The following is a 23,349-nucleotide window of genomic DNA, read 5'->3' on the forward strand; positions in this document are numbered from 1 at the left end:
TGAAGCGGGGTGCCCTAGCTGGGCCTAAGCCTGGGGCTGCCCTGGGAAGTGCAGAAGACTGCGGGGGGGAGCCAAGTGGGAGCCCCACAGACCCGTGGTCCAGAGCCTCTGCTTGTACAATGCCTCCTGAGAAGTGACCTGAGGGGGCCCAGGGAGGGCTGGGCTGGGCTGGGTGGGGTTCAGCTGGGTAGGGCAAGGCCACAGTGACCCCCAGGGCCAAGGGTGCCCTGCAACTCCTCAGGCAAGTCCCTGGAGGCGGGAAGTGTCTCCTACGATGACAGAGGGGCCCACAGGGGTCACTAGCTCCTGAGGGCCTGGCACAGGGGCTGCCTGCGTGAGTCCAGGCTGAGTGGGCGGTGGGCTCCTCCGGCCCTCCCTTGGAGCACCGGCCCCTCTCATTACGAGGGGTGGCCTGCCCTTCCCGCCTACCCGCACGGCAGCCCCCTCGCTGCCTTGGGCTCAGGCAGTGGCTTGAACGGCTGCAGGACACAACTTGTCAGCACCCACGGCCCTGCCCGAGGCCCTCACCCACCAGCCCAAGGATGTCCTCCAACAAGGGTGCCTGCTTCTACCTCCCCAGCCCCCCCAACCCAGTGAGCGCTGTGACCCCGAGGCCACCCAGTGACTTTTCAGGAAATGCGTAGGCCAGCGTCTGCACGCAGAGCCTCAGCAGCGGGGAGCTTCCCCTTTGTGGGGACCAGGGTGGCCCAGGACACAGGGCAGCTCTGGAGCCATGTACCCCAGCATCCAAACCCGCTCCCACTTCCTGAACCCTCCTCGCTTCCTCTAAAACAGCACATGTGCAGCTGACAGACAAGGCTCTCAAACTCCTGTCTTATTTTTAGAGTCGCAGCAGAATTTGTTCAAACAAGAACTGTAAAGGTGAAGGAGGGGGGCTCTGCCTACAGTTCTGCCCTCAAGAGAGACAACAGAGCCACTGGTAGGGAGCCCCTGGGGCTGCACACACCAGACCCTGGGTGCACAGTGACTCACACAAGGAACTTGGGCTGGGGGGGGGGAGGCTTGTGAGCTGTTGTAGACTCATACTCAACCCAAGAGGCTCGGGGCAGGGGCAGGGTGCCTCGGGCTTCCAGAGGGCAGCTCTGGGGAGGGGCCCCAGGGAGGGCACTCCTGTCTAAGGGAGTCATGCCCCCAGCTGTCCAGATCACAGCAAACAGTTCCCCTGGGCAAATGGGCCGGAGAGGGCCTGGAGTGGCAGTGCCACTGCAGATGTCAAGGTGGCGGTGGGTAATAACGCTGACCTGGCACTGGACCCTGAGCTGACGGGCACCCCACTCAGAACTGCCCCATGCCACACGGGGGCTCCAGCCCCCTCCCCGCCCCTGGCTGGCTCTCAGGATGGTCTCCGGGCTTCCTCCCTGGGGAAGCGCCCTCCACACTAGGCACCCCGCCTGAGCCCCTTGGGATTGACAGCGGAGAATGGCCCGGCTGTGCACATGCAGGCCAGCACGGTGCGCGGCGTGGCGCGTGACGTGTGGGACAAGACCTACCCGGCAAGCAGGCGCACTCGTGGGTGGCGTCCCCGGTGGGGCGGCAGGTCCCCCCGTTCTGGCAGGGCGAAGGGCTGCAGGGCACATAGGGCAGCTCGCAGTGGGTCCCCCGGTGGGTGGCACGGCAGGTGCAGTGGTAGGAGCCCACGTCGTTGTGGCACGTGCCCCCATGGCGGCACAGCCCAGGGTTCTGGCTACACTCGTTGACATCCTGCCTGCAGGTGGCGCCGTGGAAGCCAGGTGGGCATCGGCAGATGTAGGAGGCCTCGAAGGGCAGGCACTGGCCGTTGTTGGCGCAGGGGTTGGAGGCACATGGGTCAGCCTGCTGGCACGACTTCCCTGAGGGGGCGTGGAGAGAGAGCCAAGCTGCACCACCCATCACATCCACGGCCACTGGCAGCTTAAGCCACCAGGGAAGCAGCAGCCTGGGATCAACCTGCAGTACCATCTCCCCAGTTCTCGGGACCTACTGCAAGATGACCACCTTTCTACAGACAAGGGGCATCAAGGACAGCCAGAATGTGGGGAGTGGGGGCGGCCTTGAGCTGAGACCAGCGGGTCTCCTCCCAGCCCATGGGGAGCCCAGGGCACCCGGCAGGGAGACAGGGCAGGCCGGGGCTCCACACGGAGCAGGGACAGTTCACGTGGAGCCTCAAACCAACGAACGTGGGGCTGGGAAGGGCGGGGGGCTCTGGAGACTCCATGCTGATAGGAATCCCAGCTCCTAGACGACCTCTTTGAGCCGGCCGATGGCACAGCTTTCTCAGAGCACCTCAGTCATGCAGACAACTGGGGCCAGGGCGGGCCTGGGGGCGAGGACGCAGCCCCGGGGTCTGCTGCCTCCCCCATGCTCACCTGACCAGCCAGGAGGGCAGCGGCACTTGTACTCAGTGAGCCTGAGCAGGTCACACGTGCCCCCGTTGCGGCAGGGGTAGGTCAGGCAGGCGTTGTCCAGGGGTGTCAGGCAGAGGGGTCCGGAGAAGCCCAGGGGGCAGCTACAGGCATAGTCCACCGTGCCGCCACGGTCCACCAGGTGACACGTCCCGGAGTTCTTGCAGGGAGTACTGAGGCACGGGTTGGGATCCTGGCATCGCTGACCCACAAAGGCACCGTTACAGCTGTTGGCAGACACACGGTGGTCAGTTCCCTTTGGCCTCCCACCCTGGGCAGTGGATGCAGTGGGCTGAGGGAGGAAGCTGAGTGGTGGGCCCAGGTGCCTTTGAGATGATAGAAGGTTCTGGTAGGAGACAGTGGTGAGGTTGCACAATGCCACCAGCCTGTTGGCTTTAAAGTGGTTAGTTTCGCTAAGTGAACTTCACTTCAATAAAAACAAATAATAACATTTATTAATTGAGACAGGTAAGACTAAAACATTCAAAAAAGACCAGCTTGGATTGTAAACACAAGCAGATGTGTGGGTCGAGGAAGAGGAGGAAGAGGGGGGGGGGAAGAGGAGGAGGAAGGAGTGCAGGGGGGGAGAGGAGGAGAAGGGGAAGGGGGAGAGGGAGGGGGAGCAGGCCCAGCCCTGGGGGAGGGGCGGGAGCTTTGTGGAAGTCCTCTGGGAGGCCACAGCTTTTCTTTTCCAGCTTCTCCATAATGAATATGTATCACTCCAGTAATAAAAGAGTTCATGGTTTCTTCGACTCAAACATCAATAGCACAGCAAACGCGGGAAGCAGTGCAGACACGGATGGATGGATTGGCTGCCCACTTTCTTTCTCCTCGGGGTCCCTTCCGCCAGGGAATCTCATACGGGGAGGCGGGCTGGCACACCCAGTCCCCTCTGCCACGGAGGGTTTCATGACGCGTACCCGGGCAGCCCGGGCTGCAAAGAGAAGCACCCCCTTCACACCTGACGTTTCCAGGTGCTGTGAGGGGCGGGCTGTGAGGTGACCAGGTCCTCCCTGGGCAGCACAGAGGGGTGCGGTACCCCCAGGCCTGGTCTGCTGTCCTGGCACTGACAGGCTCCGTGTGTGTCTGCCACACCCCAACCGTGTGCCCCCTCCCCCCAGCCTGCTCCACCACCTGCAGGCTTCTGGGCCATAAATCTGAATCCTCCCTCCAGTCCTCCCACCCCAGGAGGGCTGTGATCTTCCCAGTGGGCAAGGCTTCTCAGGCAGAACTGCAAGCCCCAGCCCACACCCAGGCCCCCAGGCCGCCCAGAGGGGTGCTGTGTGGCAGGGCCCTGAAGGCCACCTGTGTGCACCAAGCACATACTCCAGGTTTACCTGGAATGGGGGCGGCCCTGCCCCTGGCCAGCAGGCCCAGCACCTGAGGCTGGCGTGACCCCCCCCCACCGGCCCTCCCTTCCTGCCGGGCTGCTAGAATCACACCTCCGTGTGAGTTGGGGGAGGGGGCTCCCTCCACGGGCTGGCGGGGCTGTGCTAGCAGCAAGGCTTCTCTACCGTCCCAGGGCCTGGAGGCATCTGTCCACCCTGGGCTTTCATCTGTGACCACAGCTTGGGTAGGGAGGGCACAAAATGGCCACTCGGCTGACCATCTGTTGCTAGAAGCCAAAAGTCCCAAGTCAACTGGCTTAAAGAAAACACCCCCTACCACCACACTCCCACCCCCTGCTGCCCTACTCCTCCTCCCTACCCCCCTACTCCCCGAATTTAACTCGGCCTTCACTGTGGCTCCTACCCAGCGTGGGAAGCAGTGGGGCTGTGGGCAGCTGCTCCTCCCCTCCCCACCCCCTGGGCCCTGCCACTCGGGGAGCCTCGGCGTCCACACCTGCCTCTTGGGGCACCCCAGCTCTGGGCATGGCCTCCACTGCACACGGATCCAGTTACCAGCTGGCCTGGACAGCCACTGGAGCCTGGGATCCGGCAGGACAGGCTGGCCAGACACAAGCGGCACCCCTTCCCATCAATGCCCCTTTGTCAGGCGGGAGCTGGCCTTGTCCCACTTGGAGAAAAGGCTTTTTTCTTTCCCAGCCGCTGGCGAAGTCACGGAGGGGGGTGGGGCAGAGGGACCTTGATGATCAAAGCCGGGCTAGAGCTGGCCACGCACACACAAATCCCCGCGCACTTCGGGGCCCCTTGGCCAGGCAGATCAAGGCTCCAAGAAGCAGGAAGCCTGGGGGGGGGACTCACGGGCTGGGGCTCCATCACTTACTCTAGAGCGAGCACCACGGACCCCCAATCTGAGCAATCCTCTACTAAGCACCCAAAGGTGAAGACAGCGCATGCGGCTGGCCGGCCCAGGTCTTCCCCACCCACATACGCCCCCTAACCCTCGGGCTCCCGGGGCAACGTCCGCCCACACCCCGAACGTAGACCCCAATGAGAGGTCTGTGGGAGAATTGGCCTGAACTGGATTCATCCTTGTTAACATGGCTGCATCACGCTGGACCAGCGAGGGTAAAATATGCCCAATAAATCAGGCGTCGGCAGCATGGGCAAAGGGCGGCCGGGAGCAGGTGCACTCGTGGAAGGCACAGCTGCTCTTGGCAGGCCTGGCAGGCGGGGCGGGAGCCTGGCAGGCAGCGGCTTCCATGGGGAATGTGGTGGCTGAGAGGCCCCATTGTGCTCCACCCTGCCACCCCAGGCTCCGGGACACCACAGGGAAGGCACGCTTCCTGGCTGGGCCTGGCGGGGGGGGGGGGGGGCACCTTCGGCCACAGAACAGGCAGGGCCCAGTGATGGACCACCCCTAAGGTGCCGGGGGGCAGGCAGAAGGCTCTGAGAGGGACAGTTGAGGGCCCTGCCTCTACCCCCACCCCCACTCGAGCTCAGGGAAGCTCCAGCCTGGCCTGTCCACAGTGGGGCCAAGGCCAAAGACAGCCGCCCCCTCCCCTCCACGCACTCGGACATCCAGGAGGTAGCAGGGCCTGCAGGCTACAGCCCAGCTGCAGTCAGGGCCACCAAGAGCCCCCTGCCCAGCATCTCCACGCCCGTCCCCTAGCTAGGAGCAATAGCTATGGGGGTCCGGGGGTGTCGCATGCAAAGCCTCACCCAGCCAGGCTCCTGCTCAGTGACCCAGGCCACCCTGTGCCACCCAACCAGGGCAGCAGGGAGAGACTGGACATCTTCCAAATGGAAAGCCCAATCCTCCCTCCATGTGGCAAACACCGCATGCCTGCCCCTGCGTGGGGCTGCGGGGCTCACGGCGGGCTCACGGCGGGCACGCAGCCTCACCAGGTGTGTGCTCTTTCCTCTTCCCTCCTTTGCTCCTCAAAGCCCCCATGAGTCTACTTTGCCTTCTCTCCTTACATCTCACTCGGTGCCCGTGCCGTGGGCCTGTCCGTGCTGGCTGACAGCAGGGGAGTGTCAGGCAGGCCGGGCCCAGGAGGCCTTGGAGGGGCAGCGTCCACTGCGGTCCAGCCCAGCACCAACGGCCCGTTGCCCCACAACAGCTGCCCCGAGCTTTGTTCGCGGCTGCACTGTTTCCACTGTGCTGCCTTCCCCTCCCCGGCTGCCACTCCATAGAAATGTGACTCCAGAAGCATCCGGGGGCAGATGTTGCTGTGACCTTTCACCCGGGACTAATTCTAAATTGTGCTGTTTTCCTTTCCAGACTAAGCGGCCATCTGCCACCCCCAGGGGACAGATGACAGCTCCCTCAGCTCCAAAACAAGGAGGAGGGGGCAGAGGGACAAGTGGGTGGCTTCGTGGCTCTTGTCCTCAATGGGTTTATGCGGTTGGGGGGACAGCCAGGCCACAGGTAGGCGTGGGGCATCTGCTGGAGCTGAGCTGGCTGGGGGGGGTGGGAATCAGAGGAACTTGGGGGAGGAAGGAACTCCTCTAGGAGCAGGGTGGAGCTTGTGGGGCCCTCTGGTGTGCCCAGCTACTGTACAGCTTGGGTGGGACACTCAGTTTGGCCTCAGTTTCCCATGAATGTAATGAGGGGTACAGAGTGTATGGTTTGGAGAGGGCTCAAAAGGCCTGTACAGCAGGTGGTCAGGGGTGGGGCAGGGCAAGGGCTGGGTGTGAGTCACCCATGTGACATTTACACACCCCTCCCTGAGATGGTATTCCCCACACCTGCCTAAGGACACCAGGCCCACCCTCCAAAACCTGCTCCAGAAAGCTGCCCCTCGGCACTCTCCGGTGCCTGGCCCCAGATGTGTGGTCCCAAGGGTGGATGGGGTCCTGTATCTGGCAGCCCGGAAGAGGACGGTACGCACACCTCAAGTCCACACCACCTCAACTGCGCCAGGAACGGTGGCCACCTGCTCTGGCCCCTTACCCTGTGCCACCTCCACCCTTGGTGCAGCAGGAAGGCATACTGGCCTCGGCCTGGCTCCTGGCCCCTTTCTCCCCGAAGCCCAGAGTCCCCCAGCAGCACAGTGGTTACTTGGGGCTAACACATTGTCTTCCAGTCACCTTCCTCTCCCCAAGACCAGGCCACACCCGGCCAGAGCCTGTCCAGCCTGCCACACCCTTCCTCAGCCCCAGCGGGGAAGTCTGGGACCTGACCAGTTGGGAAGCTCTGGGTCAACAGGTGCTGGCCAAGTCCCCAGCCAGGGCTAGGGACAGCCTCCGCTCCGGCCTGCCCACATCCTTGTCCCCAGAGACGGTTAAGCACTGCCCTCGCTCCCAGCCTGATCCTGCCCTGCACCTGAATCCCCCACTCTAGGCCCCAAGCCAGGGCCCGTGCCCCAGGCAGCTGCTGTCCACCTGTGAGTTGGGCGAGGGACGTGTCGTGACCCTGTTGAAGAGGCAGAGGCAGCTCAGTACTGAGCAGGATCGCAGTGGGACAGACCTGGGGCTGGGGTTCCCGGCTGCGTCTCCATGACATCAACGATCTCAGCCCCGTCCCTGGCAGGGGTGGGAGGGAGGGGTACTGGGACCTTATCCCCTCCCCTGAGCAGGGAGAAGCACAAGTGTCCCTTCAGGGGGGCATGCACTCACAGCATACCGAGCAGGAGCCCTACCTGGGGTCACTTCCTGTAGAAAGAACAGATCTCCTGGGGGGTGGGGGCTGACAAAGCCCAGGAAACTGAAAACCCTCCCGGCCCACAACTCTAGTCCCTCCCCTCCCCGAGCCCCCAGAACAAAGAGTTGTGACATGCAAGGTTCCAGAAGCCTGCTGGGGCCTTTGTCCAAACACCTGTCTGAGGGCCAGCCTCCTGGGATCTAGCCTTCTGCTTCCAGCTTCCTTTCCCAGGCTGATGGGAGAAAGGCACCCAGGCATGGAGGTGCCCACGCAGTCCAGGGCACTGCGACCCTGCTCCTACCGCCTGCAGCCGCCGCCTGTGGTCCCACCTGCCCCAGCAGGGACAGGCAGGCAGGGGTGGCTGAGGTGTGGTCTCCCCCACTCCACCCGCAGTGCGGCTGCTCACAAACCTCAGGGGTCCCTTAGGAAGGTGGGAGGGCAGCGAGGGCAGCAGACTGTCCAAGGCCCAGACTGGGGGCCACGCAGGCCTGATGCACACAGGCCCAGCCTCTGCTCTGAGCAGAGGGCCATCAGTGGGCAGAGGGGGAAACTGAGGGCAGCTAGGGCAGGTGTGGCATGCCCCAAGCCTGGGTCTCAGTTGGTCCAGGCTTTCTGGCTCAGAGAGCTGTTCCCAGCAAGCTCAGCTCTTTTGTCTTCAAATCTTTCCCCCCAGTTGCATCCTCGGGTGTTTAAAATACACTGGAAGAGGAAGCACAGGAAAGGCAGCGGCTTCCTCGCCCGCTCGGGGAAGCCCTTTGTGTGGGAGACGAACGGGACGGAACCCGCCCGCCCGGGAAGCCCCCTGCCCCAGACAGGAAACAATGCCCCCCAGGCCTGCTCGCCACTGCGGCCACCGTGGGAACCAGTGTGCCCCTGGGAGGGGACAGAAAGGCCCCTGCAGGGGTCAGGCAACTTCCTGGACTTGACAGAGCTGGAACGGGCAGGGGTGACCCCATGGGGCAGGGGTGGGGGCCCAACGAGGTCCCCACTGCTGGAGGCACCAGGCACCAGCACTCAGCCGCCTGAGTCCATGTGCTCCAGTCCAAGTCTTTTCCCACTTGGTCTCCCCCCTAAAAAAACAGAGTCCTGACCTGCAAGCAAGGCTAGGACCCCCCCCCCCAGCACCCACAAGTTCTGGCCATCCTCAGTGGCCTGAGGGTCCGCAGGGTCAGGTCTCTCGGCTGGAGTCTGAAGCCCTCAGGAGCCCAGGGATGGTCACTTCTAGCTGCCGCTGGGTTCTGCTTTCTCGAGGGGCAGAGCCCAGTCCTGGGCCGCCCAGACCAGACGCAAAGGCAACCCACAGGCACCAGGGCTGGGTCCTGCCGGAGGGCTTAATCCAAAACTCGATTAATTAAGCCAGCAATTGCAGACTGAACTCCACGCCAAAGCCAAAAATGATCTTCTGGCAACTTCCACTTCTGCTTCCCCAAGGAAACACCATCAGGAGAGAAGGGGCAGGAGCAGGCCGCGGGGGCTGCTTGGTCCCCTCTCAGGGGCCAGGCTGCCCCTCCGCCAAGTGGGCCACGTGAAGCATGCGCTCACAGGTGCCTAGGCCCACATCCAGCCAGCCTGGCGGCAGAAGCTGGGAGCGGGGACGGGCAGACACCAAGGACCCCTGCACACACCTGCCCAGGAAGAATGGAGGTCACGCCCCCCCCCCCCCCCCCCGGCTCTTCAGGTACTCATCAGCTACAAGGCTGAACTTCCCGGGCCTGGTGTGGGAAAAACCCGCAGCTTCGGGCAGCCCCCGTCCTCCCCAGCCCATCATGCATAGCCAGCTGCGCACCACGCGCCCCCTCCCCAGCGTAGCCATCCTCACCCTCTCCTGCCCTGTCCTAACCTCTCCAGCTGCTGGCAGGAGGACAGAAGCTCCCAGGGAAAGCCTTGAGGGGTCTCCTGGCACCCCATGCCGCCCTCCCCACCCATGGGCATGGATCTCAGTCTGACCGCCTGAGCTGGGGACGGACGGCGGACAATGTGTTCTTACATGGAGGAGTGGCTGAAACCCAAAACCCGGGTGGGGGGAGGGCTCTGAGAGAGAGGCCAGGGGTGCCCTCTGGTACCCCTGCTTCCACCACCTGTGCCCCCACGCCGGAAAGAGTTTCCCCAGGCCTGTCCAGCAGAAGAGTCACCTCGTGGTGGCCAGCATCCTGCCAGCACCCACAGACACGTTCCCCGTCTCTGGAGGACAGCCGCTGGCCGTCTGGGCAAATAAAGGAATGGCAGCCTTTGCTTCCTTCTCCCGTGAGCTCCCAGGAAACCCAAAGGGCACAGCGGTGCTGACTGTGTGTGGGCCACCCCCGGAAGCACAGGGTCTCCCTGACCCCACCTCCTCCCTCGCCGATGTGTGGAGGGGTGTTCCCAGACAGGGGACCCCCTCTGCCCTGTCACACCTGGGAGACACTGGTGTAGGCCGGCCCAGGGACTTGTTTTCTGTGGAAGCGTGGGGCCCTCAGGCTGGCCCTGCAGGTCCCAGACCTGTAGCTCTCCCAGGCACCACGCCACACAAAAGCACATCGACGCGCCCCACACCAGCGTGGGCCTAGCCCAGCAGCACAGCGATGGCTCCCGAGCCTGGGGCCGCCCGCCCACGGTGCGCTCCGTGCGAGGAGAGACAGGAAGCAGACAGGCGCCCACGGAGCCCCGTCCACCCACCACTTCTGGTCATCTTGTGCACCTCGACAGTGACCTCAAAACAGACCCACCGCCCCAAGAAAAATGAAGTGCACCAGCCAGCAGGGCCTTGGCTGTCCATCTGCTGCCCTGTGAGGTCATCCCGACTGTGGAGGAGGAGGAGAGTGAACACAGCCCGGGAGCAAAGGCTGAGGCCACAAGGCCCGCTCCGTGGAGGGCACCACCTCCTCCCCATGTGCTGACCAGAGTGCCACCCTCTGACGGGAACAGGGACCAGAAGGCAGCACGTTTGGCTCCAAGTTCAAGTCCGGGGGGCGGGGGTGGAGGGGGCGGGGGGGAGGGGTGGGGGGTCAGCCTGGCCTTGGATCCCTGCAGAATGGAAGTCTGTCCCATCTCTAGCCCACAAGCAGCTGCCCAGCCCAGGAGCTGGCCACAGTCCTTGACACAGCCTGGCCTCTGGTCCCATTTGGACCTCAGAGAGGGCAAGCCCCCCCGCGCCTGTGTGACCCTTGGCGGGGCTCCACCCTATGGAGCGGCCCTTTTGTAGGACGGGGAGACAAGAGGCCAAGCGGCAGAAGCACCTCGCTCGGCAGTGTCTGGGCCAGCCCTGTCCACCCCCCATCTTGGCTCAATATCTGCCTCGCTGTCTTACCGAAAGCTGTCAGGGAAAAACTCGCACACTGGAAGCCCTGGCTTGTCCCCCCCACCCCGGCCTCACTTCCAGTAACTGTTGTTTCCGCTCCCCAACAACCGACACCGAGAGGAAATGGTGGGAGGCAGGTCCGTAGGCCGCGGCAGCCCTCTGTTCACCCGGCCCATCTTTCCAGCTCTAGACACCCACTTTCCTTTCCTATGCTGCTCAGCAAAGGCAGCCTGGAGGCCAGGCCCGGGAGGGTGTGTGCGGCTTCACGGCAGGGTCTGCTGCGCAACGAGGCCAGGGTGCCTCCCAGGGCCTGGCCTCTGGGCAAAGGGTCCCAGGCAGGGTGCATTCCACGCTGAAAGCTCTAGCTAACGTCGGCACCTCAAAGCTGGGCCCTGGGGAATGATGCCCGTGCGCACAGCCTTCCTCCCCTGGGCTTGGCTAGACACAGACGTGTCTCTAGAAAAGCTGAGGTCCCTTCTGCCAGGTTCCCGGAACACACACAGGAACACCAGAGCCCGGCTGCAGCCTATGCCTAAGGATCACCCTGGCAGGAGGACAGGCCTGTGTCCTCCACGGTGGCCATGTGCCCTGTCCCTGGTCTAAGGACGCCCAGGCTGTGCATCCGCTCTCACACAAGATTGACAGGGCACAGCAGGCTCCACCCTCAGGCCTGCGCTGCCGCGCTGGGGGAGCTGGCCTGTGCTGCTACCTGCAGGGCTGGGTTTGTTCAATCACCAGATAACAAGGGGCTCGTTTACCCAGCTTAAAAGGACAACCACTTCAGACACACAAGTGACACTCAGGGCAAGTGACAGGCAATCAGGGACAAGACTGCCAGCAAGTTCTCTTATCTCCCTGTTGGGGTAACGCTGGGACCTGCAGCCTGTCCTTCCCTAGGTGGGCCTGGACCCTCCTTGGTGGGGAAGTGCAGCTGGGGTGACTGAGGCTGGGGGAGGACTCTGTGGCCCCCACCTTGACAGGGCCAGCTCTCTGTGGTGTGGGGAGAGGAGAGGCTCCAGGTAGTGGGCTGGCCTGACTCGATCCTGAGATGCTGCAGTCATGCCCTGGGGTGGGTGTGCCTGGCAGGGCTGAGGGCTACAGGTGTAGCTCAAAGCTTGGTGTCCCTCCACTCTCCCTCCCCCCCCAAAGGCAGGCTTGGGACCAGACAGATGGCCTCCTCCTACAGCAGGACTCCCTGCTGGCCAAATCAAAGGAGACCTCAGGCCAGACCTCAGGATGCGGCTCCAGTGCCTCCCGGGTCACTGAGACGCCCAGCTCAGTTGCACAAGGACTTTCCAGGCTCCCAGCTGCCGTCAAGGGTGGGGTGTCTGGCAGGATGCAGTCTCCACCTGAGCTGCAGAACAGCTGGGCGGTGAAGACGCAGGTCCCTTGGTGTCTGGGACCCACTCAGTGAACAACGGCGCTCGGCATGGGGAAGGGGGGACTGGAAGAGGGCGGTGCTGAGCCCAGCTAATTCACTCCAGAGTATAAATGCAATATGTTCTGATCCCTGAGCCAAGCACAGAGAAAGCTGGGGCTGCGGGGCGGGGACACCCCAGGACCACTTCTATCTTGGAAGCAGTAAAAGTGGTGGCCTGCAGCAACAAGGCTCCCGCTCAGGACAGTCAGCTTTTCTTTTTCCCTTTTTTTTTTGTAACTTTATTGTTGTTATCAAGGTATTGATAAGTCAGATAGACAGGGCAGTGGCCTGCGTTTCACCCCCTCCTTCTCTCTCCCCCGTCCCCCGTCCATGCCCACAGGCCATGGAGTTCATTCTGCACGTGGTGCATACACTCATTCACCCTTCTTTCCACCTCTGCACCTCCCTCTGCTCCAAAAAGACAAAAACTCAAAAGCAAAAACACCACCACCAACAAAACCCCCATGTTTCCATTTCCTAGAATTCATTTTGATAAACAGTATTTTAAAAGTTCAGGAGTTATGCCTTTGAGTTCCTAGCCTGAGCACGGGAGGCATCTTTTCTAGTCCCTCCTGGACAGGGAAGGACACCCTGTAGAGACCTGTAGAGACTATAGGCCTCTTCGGGGTCACCATCTGTGCCTGAATAAAAAGGCTCTCTGCGTGACCCAGCCAGTGGCCCTGAACTGACCCCCGCTCTCAGTGCACAGAGGGAAGACTGGACAAGGCAGGTGGGTACCTGCGTCCATGCTTACATAGCACTGCCCCCACACAGCGCCCTTCCACCTGCAGACGAGCCAGGCTGCTCCGTGTGTGCTTCAGCCCAGGGCCGCAGCAGGCCCACATGCTCGGCTGCCCCCCTCCAGCTCTGCCCTCTGTCAACAGTTCAGGCCAGCTTCCCATTGCTGCCGGAGCAGCAGGCGGTGCTCCATCAGTGTGATCCTCCCAGCCAGGTGAGGCCCAGGCTGCCTTGTCCACCCCGCCGCCCCGGGTCCAGCCAGGCCCCGCTCCCTGCCCTGACCCAGCGCGGAGCACATGGGCTCTGCCAGCTTCTCTTTCTGACTGGAGGGGAAAGTGCCAGGGAGCTGGCAAGAGATTCAGAGTGCGTGGGTCCTGAGCAGGGTGGGGCGGGGCGGGGCCGGGAGTGTGCCAGGGCACCTCCTGACTCACAGAAGGGATAGCAGGTCCCGCTCTGGGTGGGCACCTGGGCCCAGAGATGAGCTGAAGATTCATGGAAGACATCTCTTGAGTGTCCACCAGTCCCTCGCCCACTTGCCCGGGCCAATGTCAGCTAAGTGCACAAGGATTCCAGGGCCTGGGCCCACCTCTGACCAATTCCTGACAGCTTCAGGTGGCTAAAATCTATCCTCAGTGCAGTGAGGTTCTCACCCTCACCACAACGTGAACAGACCTTGAAAACACTGGGCCGGCTGAGAGCCAGCCGTGGGAGGCCATAGATCACAGTTTCATTCATAAGAAAGAACAGGCCAATCCGCAGAGCTGCAGGGCAGCACGGTGGCAGCCAAGGCCTGAGGGAGGTGGCTTAGCAGACAAATGCTTCGGGGTTGATGACGTCCTAGGGGCCAGAAGTGGTGACATAGGCCTATAATCCCCGCTGTGGGGTGGGGGGAGGACGGAGGTCTGAGGCTGACTACAAAGAGTGGACAGCCTATGTCAGGATTCTTCCATGAAGTCCTAGGGCCAACCCCAGATCTCCTGGGGTTCCCCAGCTGTTCTAGAAACTAGGGCACAAGGTGAGTCCTGAGGTTGAAACGAGAGGCAAAAATTCAAAGCAGACCCCAGGTGAGATTCTGGGAAGAACTCCAGTGCAGAGGAAAGCTGTTCATTCCACAGCTGGGTTGTTCTTGCTGTTCAGGGTTTTGTTTTTTCCTGTGCTGTTCCTAGGGCTTGAACTAGGCAGGGGAGTGGTCTCTGACTTTTTTGCTCAAGGCTAGTGCTAGCCACCTGAGCCTAAGCTCCACTTGTGGATTTTTTTTTGGTGGTGGGGGGGGGGTAGTTAACTAGAGATAAGTCTCATGGACTTTCCTGCCCGGACTGACTTCCACCTGTGATCCTCAGATCTCAGCCTCCTGAGTAGCTAGGATTACTGGCATGAGACACCAGCTCTCAACTTTTAAAATTCAGCTTTGAACAAGTGCAGCAGTGGTACTCACTATACACTATGTTGAACATGACTTATACAACTTGTGGGCAGAGACAGGAAGAAAAAACTTGGAGAGAGCAAAGAAAGGGGTGACATTGTCCAGAAAGAAAGGTACTTATTACCTGACTGTGTAACTATGTAACTGTAACCCCTCTGTACATCACCTTTATAGTAGCAATTAAAAAACAACTGTGAGAACACAGGCTAAGCATTATAGCTCAAACCTGTAATATGCACCTATGAGCGAGGTAGAGATTAGAAGGGCAGAAAGTTAGTGAGATGCCATCTCCAATCAAGAAGTCAGATGAAGTAGTGCTCGTAATCCAAGCTATTCAAGGAGGTTGTAAGTAGGATGATCTGTGATCAAAGCTATCCAGGTCAAAAACGCAAGACCCTGAAAGAACATCTATAGTAAAAAGGGCTGAATTCAATCCCAGTACAACCAAAACAACAACCAACCAACCAACAAACAAAAGCAAGTTCTGGAGCTGCATGGTACTGGCAGTTACACAATCCTGTATTACTAAACACTACCACAGTCTCAACGGTTAAAATAATTTGCCAGCCAAATCAGTTCTCAGCACCCTGGACTCTCAACAAGCAGGACAGAGTGGGGTGAGGAGATCCTGCTGCCCTACACCCTGCCAGTCACGGGCACACCCCCCCCCGCCATCCTGGAGGCCAAGGAGTTGAGTATGCCGTACCAGAGCCCAGAGCCCACAGAAAGCCTCGGCCTGCAGAACCTGTCTAGACACTGGGCACCGCTGCCGGCTGCCAGCATCATACCGCTGACTGACCTGCTCCCTCCCACAGCTCTCAGGGGCCTAGAGCCACCTAACCCAAGCTCCTCGTGTGGAGGATGAAACTGGGGCCAGGGAGGAGACAGGATGGGGGACAAGGGGATTTGAACACACAGCTAACCAGAGCCAGTTGGCCTGTGCGCCTTCCAGGCTGCGAGTGCCAGGGTGTGTCCAGCCTGGGAAACAAGGGGCTCAGACACATCCCGGCCCAGTCACAATGCCCCGAAGCCAGCCGCTCGTTAACGAGGGCGCTGCTTCCCGCAGCCTTGGCGGGGGGGAGCAGTAAAGTGCTGGATGTGTCTGTACATGAAGGCCAAAGCTGACGCAAGCGGGCCTTGGGTCCCTGAACCGAGCCCAGCTCTAACTGCTCAGCCTCAGTTTTTCCCACCTGTGAACTGGGGATAAAATCAGCAGGCTAGCCAGCCAGCCCTGCTGGGTTGACGAGGCCCGCGAAGGCGGCTCTGTGTGTATGGAGCTGTGATAGCACACCTTCACAATCGGCCGTTGGCGCTGCCTCTCAGGGTATAAAGACCAGGCACAAGGCGGGACGGGCTCCCTCCACGCACCAGGGGGCGGGGCTCCTCGGCCCAACCTGGCACTGCCTATTATAACCTCTCAGGTGGCACCATGGTGCCAGTTCCAGCTTACACCCAGCCCAGGCCATGACACCCCTCAGAGACCCCTCCGGAGCCCCCCAAGCCTGGGAGGTCTCAGCACTGAGCTCTGTGCCCCAGCTGCTAGCACCTCCCTGTTCAGCACCCAGACACAGGGCTTCCCCTGCTTGCCCTGCCCTCCTCCTGCAGAACACACAGCTAGGCTCTTACTGCTCTCGCTCTTCGTTATTCTTCGTTCAATGGAAACTGTTGGTACCCTCCAGAGGCAGGGCTGCCCACAGATGCGGCTTCCTTCACACACGCACGCACGCACGCACACACGCGCGCACGCGCACGCACACGCACACACACACACACACACACACACACACACGCGCGCGCTCCAGCCAGGCGCCCTCCCCCACCGCCCAGGCCTTCCGGTGCCGGGCCCACTCCCACAGGTCTGGTGGCAGGTGAATCTGTGGTGTCGCCTCCTTGTCTGAGTCCTTGAAGGCCAGGTGCTTCGCAGACAGGAGACCTAGGGACAGCGTCTGCCTTCCCCAAGGGACAGCGGGAGAGACAAGTGACTCAGTGGAACAGCAACAAGACCAGGTGACAGAAGCTGCGCATGGCTCTCTGCTCCTTCCCTCCCCGGCCTGTCACTTCCCACCGATGTCACGCCCCAGCCCCGCTTCCTCAGAGGGACACCACAGGGCCACTTCTCTGGGCCTCTCTTCTCCTACTTCTTCTCATGCCTGATCCACAGAGCTCCCCAGGCTGCTGCTGGGGGCCTCGTGGGACCCCCGCCGCCCCCACCGGTCGGGGACACAGCTGCTGCAACCACCTCCCTCTACCCCAACCTGCCCTATGTGGGCGGGGGTCACAGGCGGGGAGGAACCCAGCACAGCAGGCATGCAAGATCCCTCCCTCCAGGGAAGCGTGAAGGGTTGCCCAGTGCAGCATCTCCAGTCCAGAATCCTTAAGACACTCCAGACGCTCCCCACATGTGGCTCCCCACAGGCAGCACCTTTGGGATTCTCTGGATTAAGGAATTAGTCAACTATTCGTCTGCCAATGAGGTCCCCGACGGAGCCCTTCAGCTCACTCGCACATGCCACCGAGATGCCAATCACAGAGCAGCCCTGCTGTACAGATGGGGAAGTGGAGATGAAGGCAATCAATGACCCACCAACACTATGGGGCTAGTGAACAGCAGACCAGGCCACAAATGCTAGCACGCACAGCCCCCAGATTTCCCTCCCAGCTTCTCCAGGTGCTGCCAGGGGCTCCTGGAAGACCTCCTTCAACTGCCAGCCTCACTGCAGGTGCACGTAGTGACCCAGTGCTCTCAGCCTCTCTGCCTTCACTGGACGAGTAGGAGTTCACTCAAATGGACAAGGGTTCTCACCAACTCTCCCCACCAGCAGCTGCCCAGAGCTGTGCCCCGCCCACACACAGGGTTCAAAGCCAAGCTTCCTCACCGGCCACAGCCTAAGAGGCCTCAGTGGCACTGGTACCTCCTAGAGAGCTTCCTGACAGCAAAGGAATCCAGGTTTTCCCATTCCCGAGCCCGGCACCCCACGGGCAGCAGGAGGAAAGGCTCCTCTCCCCAGGCGGATGGCATGATTCACCGACAGGGTGCCGGCACATGACCCTGTGTTTCCTAGGTCCTTCTATAGGGCAGCCGGCACTGCACAAGGTCATGGCTGGGTGCCAGAGAGGGGTTTGAGGGGCTCTAGCATGTGCCCCAGGAAAGAGAAACAGGTCACTGTGTGTACTCTGGGGGAATCCAGACCTGCGCACGAGTGTCCCCAGCCGCCGGCTGAGCCCCCGCCCGTGTCTATCTACAACTAGGCCTGGCCATAACTTTGGTCTCCAGCTCTGTTCGCCAGAGGTCCTCGCATCTACCCCACTTTCTAATTGGATTTGCAGGGTGTGCACAATGAGGCTTCTGTGGGCAGAGCTCTGCCAAGCTCCAGACCAAACTGAGGCAGCTTCCTGCTAAGGAAGGAGTGTTAGCTCCAGTGGACCAGACATGAACAAGCACCAAAAGCTTACAGGGCTGGCAAGTCTGAGATGTAGGAGACGGGGCCACTACCATGAGTCTATTAGCTTGAAGCATCTTAGCCTGGATGCTGGAGGCAGGCTACTGCATGCCAGGCTGCAGCCATCCCCTAATGGGACTGAGACCCCCCCTCCCCCCCACCTTCCCCAGCCCAGCAGCCTTCCTGCCCACCCACTCCCAAGTCTTGGGCAGAGGTTCTCAGCCCTGCCCTGTACTGGTGAGAAGCAGGCAGAGCGTGGTCTGCCCTGCCCTGCTCTGTGGCGGAGAAGGGGGCTGGCTGCACATTCTGGGAAGCCACGCATAATTAATCACACCGCATTAATCGCCTCCCAACAATAGCCCACTGCACTTCCCAGCTGTCGGCCTCTGAATGGAAGGAAACAAGATTTAGGGTATCAAGCGTCCGTGAGGCCTCGGCAGGGGGAGAGAGGGGCCCCAAAAACGCCAAGAAAAAAAAAAGCAGTATGCATTCATTAGCGTCTGACAAAGACACAATCGGCTTTGTCCAATAAACTGCTCACAGACCTGCTTAATTGGCCTCAGTGTGGGGAGGGGAGGGGGAAGAGGGGCAGCCTGCCCACAAGCAGGGCACAGGAGGCAGTGGAGCTGGGGTTGTCAAGGGGATGGGCCCTTCAGCAGTTGGAATGAGGGCGTGCTGAGTGGGCTGGAGCCGGCTCTGTCTGCAGCTCCAGAGCTGGGGGCCAGCCTGCGTCTCCAGCTCCTCCTCATCCTCACCAGGGGCAAACTCAAGTTGAAGGCCATTGGCTACAGCAGAGAAACTTCTCGTGGTTAGCTGGTACTTACAGGGCTCCAAAAGGATTTCCCAACCTATGGCAGGCAACCTCCCGCCTCCAATCACACCCATTTTACAGCTGAGGACCTGAGGCAGGAAGCCAGAGGTCTGAAGAGTCAGGAGGTGGAGCTGCAGCTGCCAGGACAGAAACCAGACTCCTGGCACTCACCCTACAACCTACCACCCAGGCAGGCGGAGCCAACGAGGACAGTTCTAACTTCTCCAGACCTCGCCCAGAGTCCCAGAAGTGTGCAGGGGGTGGGTTTTGTTTTGAAAGTCTCCTGCCAAGTCACCTGCCCAGTGGAGGGCTTCCAGGTGACAGAGACAGGTAAGTACTCCAGAGCCCCTACAACCACCAAGGCTTTCTAGGGACTTTAAGAAGAAGTGGGGACTGCAAATGACCCCCCCCAGACCTCATGAGCCTGAAGGTCCCACCAGAGAGTGTGGGACGGAGGCCACGGAAGCGCCCAGGGCTGCTCCGCATGCGGCACACAGCATCATTGCTAGTGATTAAGTAATTGCCAGACTTTGTCCAATAAAAGTCAGCACGTGACTGCCCAGCCTTTCGGCTGTCTCCAGAACACAATGACCCAGTGTTCTGTCCCCAGAAGGTAGGGGCTCTGCTCCCACAAAAGCAACAGGTCCCCAAAGGGGCAGTACTCACACACAGGCCTCTGTGCCATTGACCACTTCACACCTCCCTCCATTCAGGCAGGTCCCACTGGGCTGGGAGCATCTCAGACCTAGGGAGGACAGGAGAGAGGGGTCAGCCCAGGCTCTGGCCCTGTGACAACCCTACTGCTTGTTACACTCTAGATATGATGTGTCACCAGCCCCAAATCCTTGCAGTCTGGGTGCTGGGGGGGGGGGGCGGGTAGGGGGAGGGAGAACTTCTGTAAGCCCCGGGGAGCCAACATTCTGTCCCCAGAGACACGGTCGGAACCTGTTGCCTGTTGAGGCAGCACAGCTCAGAGCAAGAAAGGGGTGGACAGCAAGGGGAGATCGGGGTGATTGGGCTGCTCCTACCCAAGGCCGGGTGCTCATTAGGAAACTGGGCAGGGCAGGGGCTCCCAACCGGCCACCGCCCTTGTCTTGAAATTCAAACATGAGATGCAAGGGGACAGCCAGGGCGGGTGGCCACCACACTCGTGGGAAAATGCGACAGCTGCGGAGCCCGCTGCCCCGCCCGCCAACAAAGCGCCGGCCAGGGAATCAGAGCGGCCCATTGTCGGGCCAGGGCCGCCTCCTGGGGCATCGGGGCTGCGCCCAGCCCTGCCCCGCCTCCAACGACACCCAATACCCGCCCGGGCATCTCCAGGGGCCGCCACCCCCCCAGCCCCGCCGGGGCGTCTCCCGGGGCGCCTCCCTCCCCCCCCCCCCCGCACCCACCGACGGGCCGAGGAGCCCGCATTTGGAAGGCATTCCACCCCACTCTCAGGAAGGGGCCGCTGACCGACCAGGCCCTTCCTAAGGGGCTGCAGAATTCCGGGGTGTCACCAGGGGCCCTGCTTTCTGTAAGAAGGCCATTCTGTAACCTCCAGGGGACGCGAGGAACGGACCCCCGCCCCGGGCTGCGAGGGGGAACAGACGTCCCAAATCCAACTGCGCGAGGTGAAGTCAGCGGCCCCGACGGCGGGGCCTCCGCGCACCGCCCGCCCGCCCGCCGGTCTGCGAGCCGGCTGGGCTGGGGGACGGCGACCCGGCGTGGGGGGCCGCCGGGGGGCCCGGCGGAGCGGGGGCCGCGGCCTCCGCCCCCGCCCGGCGCCGGCCCAGGCCGGAGCGGCGTCCGGGACCCCGCCGCGAGCCCCGACATCCGCCCGGCGCGGGCTGGAGGCGAGGAAGAAGGAAAATAAATGGCCCCAAGAAGCAACAGGAAACCAACCCCAAGTCGATTCAAACCGAAAAGTCGTAGGCAGGCGGCCGGCTCCGGCGGCGAGCCCCGGCGGGGGGCTGGCGGGGCCCCGGCGCCCCGGGCCGGCCCCGGCGCGGGGGAGGGGGAGCCCACCCGGGAGCGGGCCGGGGACCGGGGGCCGCACCCCCGCCGCGCCCCCAGGCCCGGGCCGCCCGGTCCACCCGGCGGCTCACCCCGCCGGCTCCCCGCCGTCCCGCCGCGCGCGCGCGCGGGGCGCTGCCCAAGTTTCCCCTGGCGCGCGGAGTTGCGGGCTCGCGGGCGCTTACCTCTGGCGGCGAGCGCGGGCAGCAGCAGCGCCAGGCAGAGCAGCGGTGCCCGCGGCGGCGGCATGCCTGCCCGCCCGCCCGCCCGCCCGCTGCCCCGGCGGCCTCCGGCGAGGGGCCGGCGGAACTCGGGCGCCCTCGCGCACTGGGGCTGCCCCGCGGGCGGCGGGACCCGCGGCCCTGACTTCCGGAGGGGAGGGCGGCCCTGGGCTCTCGGGGTCTCCCGGACTCGCCGCGCCCCGCGCCCCGTGCCCGGCGGCCCTGCGCTCCCTCCCGCGGCCGAAGCACTAGTGAGAGCCGGGGCCGCCGCGCGCTCCGCCCCCGCGGGGCCCGCCCCGCCCCGCCCCGCCCCGCCCCCGATCCCTCCGCACCCCGCGCCCCCAGCTGGCCGCGTCCCTCCCGGAGTCCCGCACGCCCGCTGCCTCCCCAGGCCGGGGCGCGGGCCCGAAGCCCGGGGACCCGCGGCTGGGGACTCCCCTGCTCCGTTCCAGGGGCGTCGGGGCGTCGGGGCGCCGGAAGCGGGTGCTAGGGACTACTTCTTGCTCGAAAGTTTTCGGAAGCTTGAAGTTTGAGCCGGGACTGCGGAGGGATCCGCCCCTGCCGTCGCCTCCCGCGGTGACATTGGACGACGATTTGCATCTCAATGGCTCGGGAGGCGCGCGGGGCGGGGCGGCGGGGGAGCCGGGGCGCGGGGACCCGGTGCGGGGCCGGGGCGGGGAGCCGCCAAGCGCCGCCGCGGTCAGCACCCCGAGGTCTCCCGCGAAGGCTTCGGGACGACCGAGCCTGGACTTCCGGAGCACTTGACCCCGCAGGGAGGCGGCGCGACGCCGCGGGCTCTGGGGCTCCGGATGCCCCACGGGAGCCGCCCCGGGCCGGCGGCGCGCCGGGCCGGTTACGCACCGACCTCCCACGAGAGACCCGCCCCGTCCCTCCCCCTGGCCCCAGCCCCTCGGCCCAGGGTGGCCCGGGAAAGCCGCAGGTCGTTGGCCCCGCGGCCCGCGCGGGCGCAGCCCCTCCACGTGCTCCCCGCCGGCCCTTTCTCCACCTCGACGCCAGGCGCGGGCAGCCTGGGCCAGGCTGGGTGAGGCGCCTCGGTAACCAAAGTTTAGTGGAGTCCGGGTCGGACAATGCCCCCTTCCCATCCCAAGGCAGGGAGGGGACCAGCCCAGCCGCACACCCACGGTAGGGAGCCTGGGGAAGGCCCTGCGAGGGCCTTCGAGGGTGAAGGAGACCTGACAGAGGGGGCCCTGAGGCCGTCGGACTGCACCAGGCCCAGCGCGGGAGGCCTCCTCGCCCCAGGTGGGCAGACCCACCTCCTTGCTGGTAAACCTGTTCCTCCACGCCGCCAGTGCCAGCCAGACCCCAGCCACTACTGCGGGAACCCCTCTCCCCTGCTCCTCCCTGCGGCCGTCCTCTCCACTGCGGAGCGGAGCCCGGGTAGCAGCAGCTCAGGGTCAGTGCCCGGGAGAGGAGGCGCCCAGAGGCAGCCGAGATGTTTATTTAACAGCCGACAGCCCGGGGGAGCAGTTTCCATAGAAGGAATGGTTGGCTGGCGGGTGCAGTTCACACGCTTAGTACTCCCTGTGCCACATCCTCCCCCATCTCGGGGGACTGGGAGCCTCAGGGTCCTTGAAGTGCTACTCCTGCCAGTGTGCTCACGCCCTGGCCTTGCATTATGCCCCAGGGCCTCAGACCAGCAGTACCAACTACCCAGCCTGCACTAGGGGCACGGTCTAGGCCTCCCAGAAGGGGAGGGGTAGAGCTGGGCAGCAGCGCCCTGGCCCTGCCTCCACCTTATGTCCATTGGTGCCTACAGCGTAGGCCTCCGTCCCTTGCCAGCAGTGAGACCCACTCAGGTGTCGGACCCACAGGTGCAGAGGTGCAGGTCACTCCTCAGCCAGGTGGGGCATGGGGCACACAGAATGAGGAGAGCACAGGCCTCAGCTTTCAACTGCTCCCCCCAAACCCAGAGCTAGAGCAGCATGGGGCTGCTGAGACTCAGCCCCAGGCCTTGGGGAAGGAGCGGACTTCCCGGGAAGGTGAGGGTCCCTGGCAGGTCTGTGGAGAAGCCTATTCACCCACAAAGTAGGCTGGAGATTCCTGGCCTTCTTCCCCACAGACCTGGTTGTGGACACTGGAGGTGTTAATGAGATGTATGCAAGGCACCCCATGGAGTTCCAGAGACCCAGGGGGTGGTGGATGAGGGTAGAAGCTAGGACTCATAGATTTCTAAATAGAGGTGCTGTGCATCAAGGCCCCATCAGTGGGAAATCGCACCCCTAGTGGGCCTCTGAGTCCTGTGTCCTGGGCTGGTGGCCCAGCTATGTGCCCAGGGAAGGGGCACATTAAGCAGACACCTCTTCTCTAGGAATCACCAGAGGGTACTACTACGCTCTCACCCCAGGCAGGTTCAATTGGGTCAGACACTGGGGGCTGCGGGAGGGGGGGAGGGGACAGCTGGGAGGCCTGGCAGCCTAATACCTTCAAGAGCAGAACATCTGTAAGTAATGCAAAAGTTTCCCGTGCCCAGATACCATGTGCCACGGGGGTCTGGGAGCCAGGGGTGATGGTTCTCCCAGAGGGGAGCTTGGTAGTGATTTGGCTGTCCTGGGAGGAGGGCTGTTTAAGGTCTTGTCTGCCATGCTGAGATGGGGTCCTTTGGGCCTGTCCTT

The 23,349-nt window shown here is 62.7% G+C and overlaps 1 protein-coding gene across 1 annotated transcript in view; it reads right to left on the reverse strand.

The window, feature by feature from the left end:
- Notch1 (notch receptor 1) overlaps positions 1–20,945 on the reverse strand; it is a 46,462-nt gene extending 25,517 nt beyond the window's left edge. The window contains exons 1-4 of the mRNA XM_070015072.1: positions 20,681–20,945; positions 19,167–19,245; positions 2,367–2,629; positions 1,512–1,850 (exon numbers count right to left, since the gene is read on the reverse strand). Coding sequence (XP_069871173.1) covers positions 1,512–1,850; positions 2,367–2,629; positions 19,167–19,245; positions 20,681–20,744 — 745 coding nt within the window. The 5' untranslated portion in view covers positions 20,745–20,945. The remainder of the gene's footprint in view (positions 1–1,511; positions 1,851–2,366; positions 2,630–19,166; positions 19,246–20,680) is intronic.
- Positions 20,946–23,349: the final 2,404 nt, after the last annotated feature.

Source organism: Dipodomys merriami, unplaced genomic scaffold (genome assembly GCF_024711535.1).
Source record: "Dipodomys merriami isolate MVZ:Mamm:240054 unplaced genomic scaffold, mDipMer1.0.p SCAF_11, whole genome shotgun sequence".
Taxonomy (NCBI): domain Eukaryota; kingdom Metazoa; phylum Chordata; class Mammalia; order Rodentia; family Heteromyidae; genus Dipodomys; species Dipodomys merriami.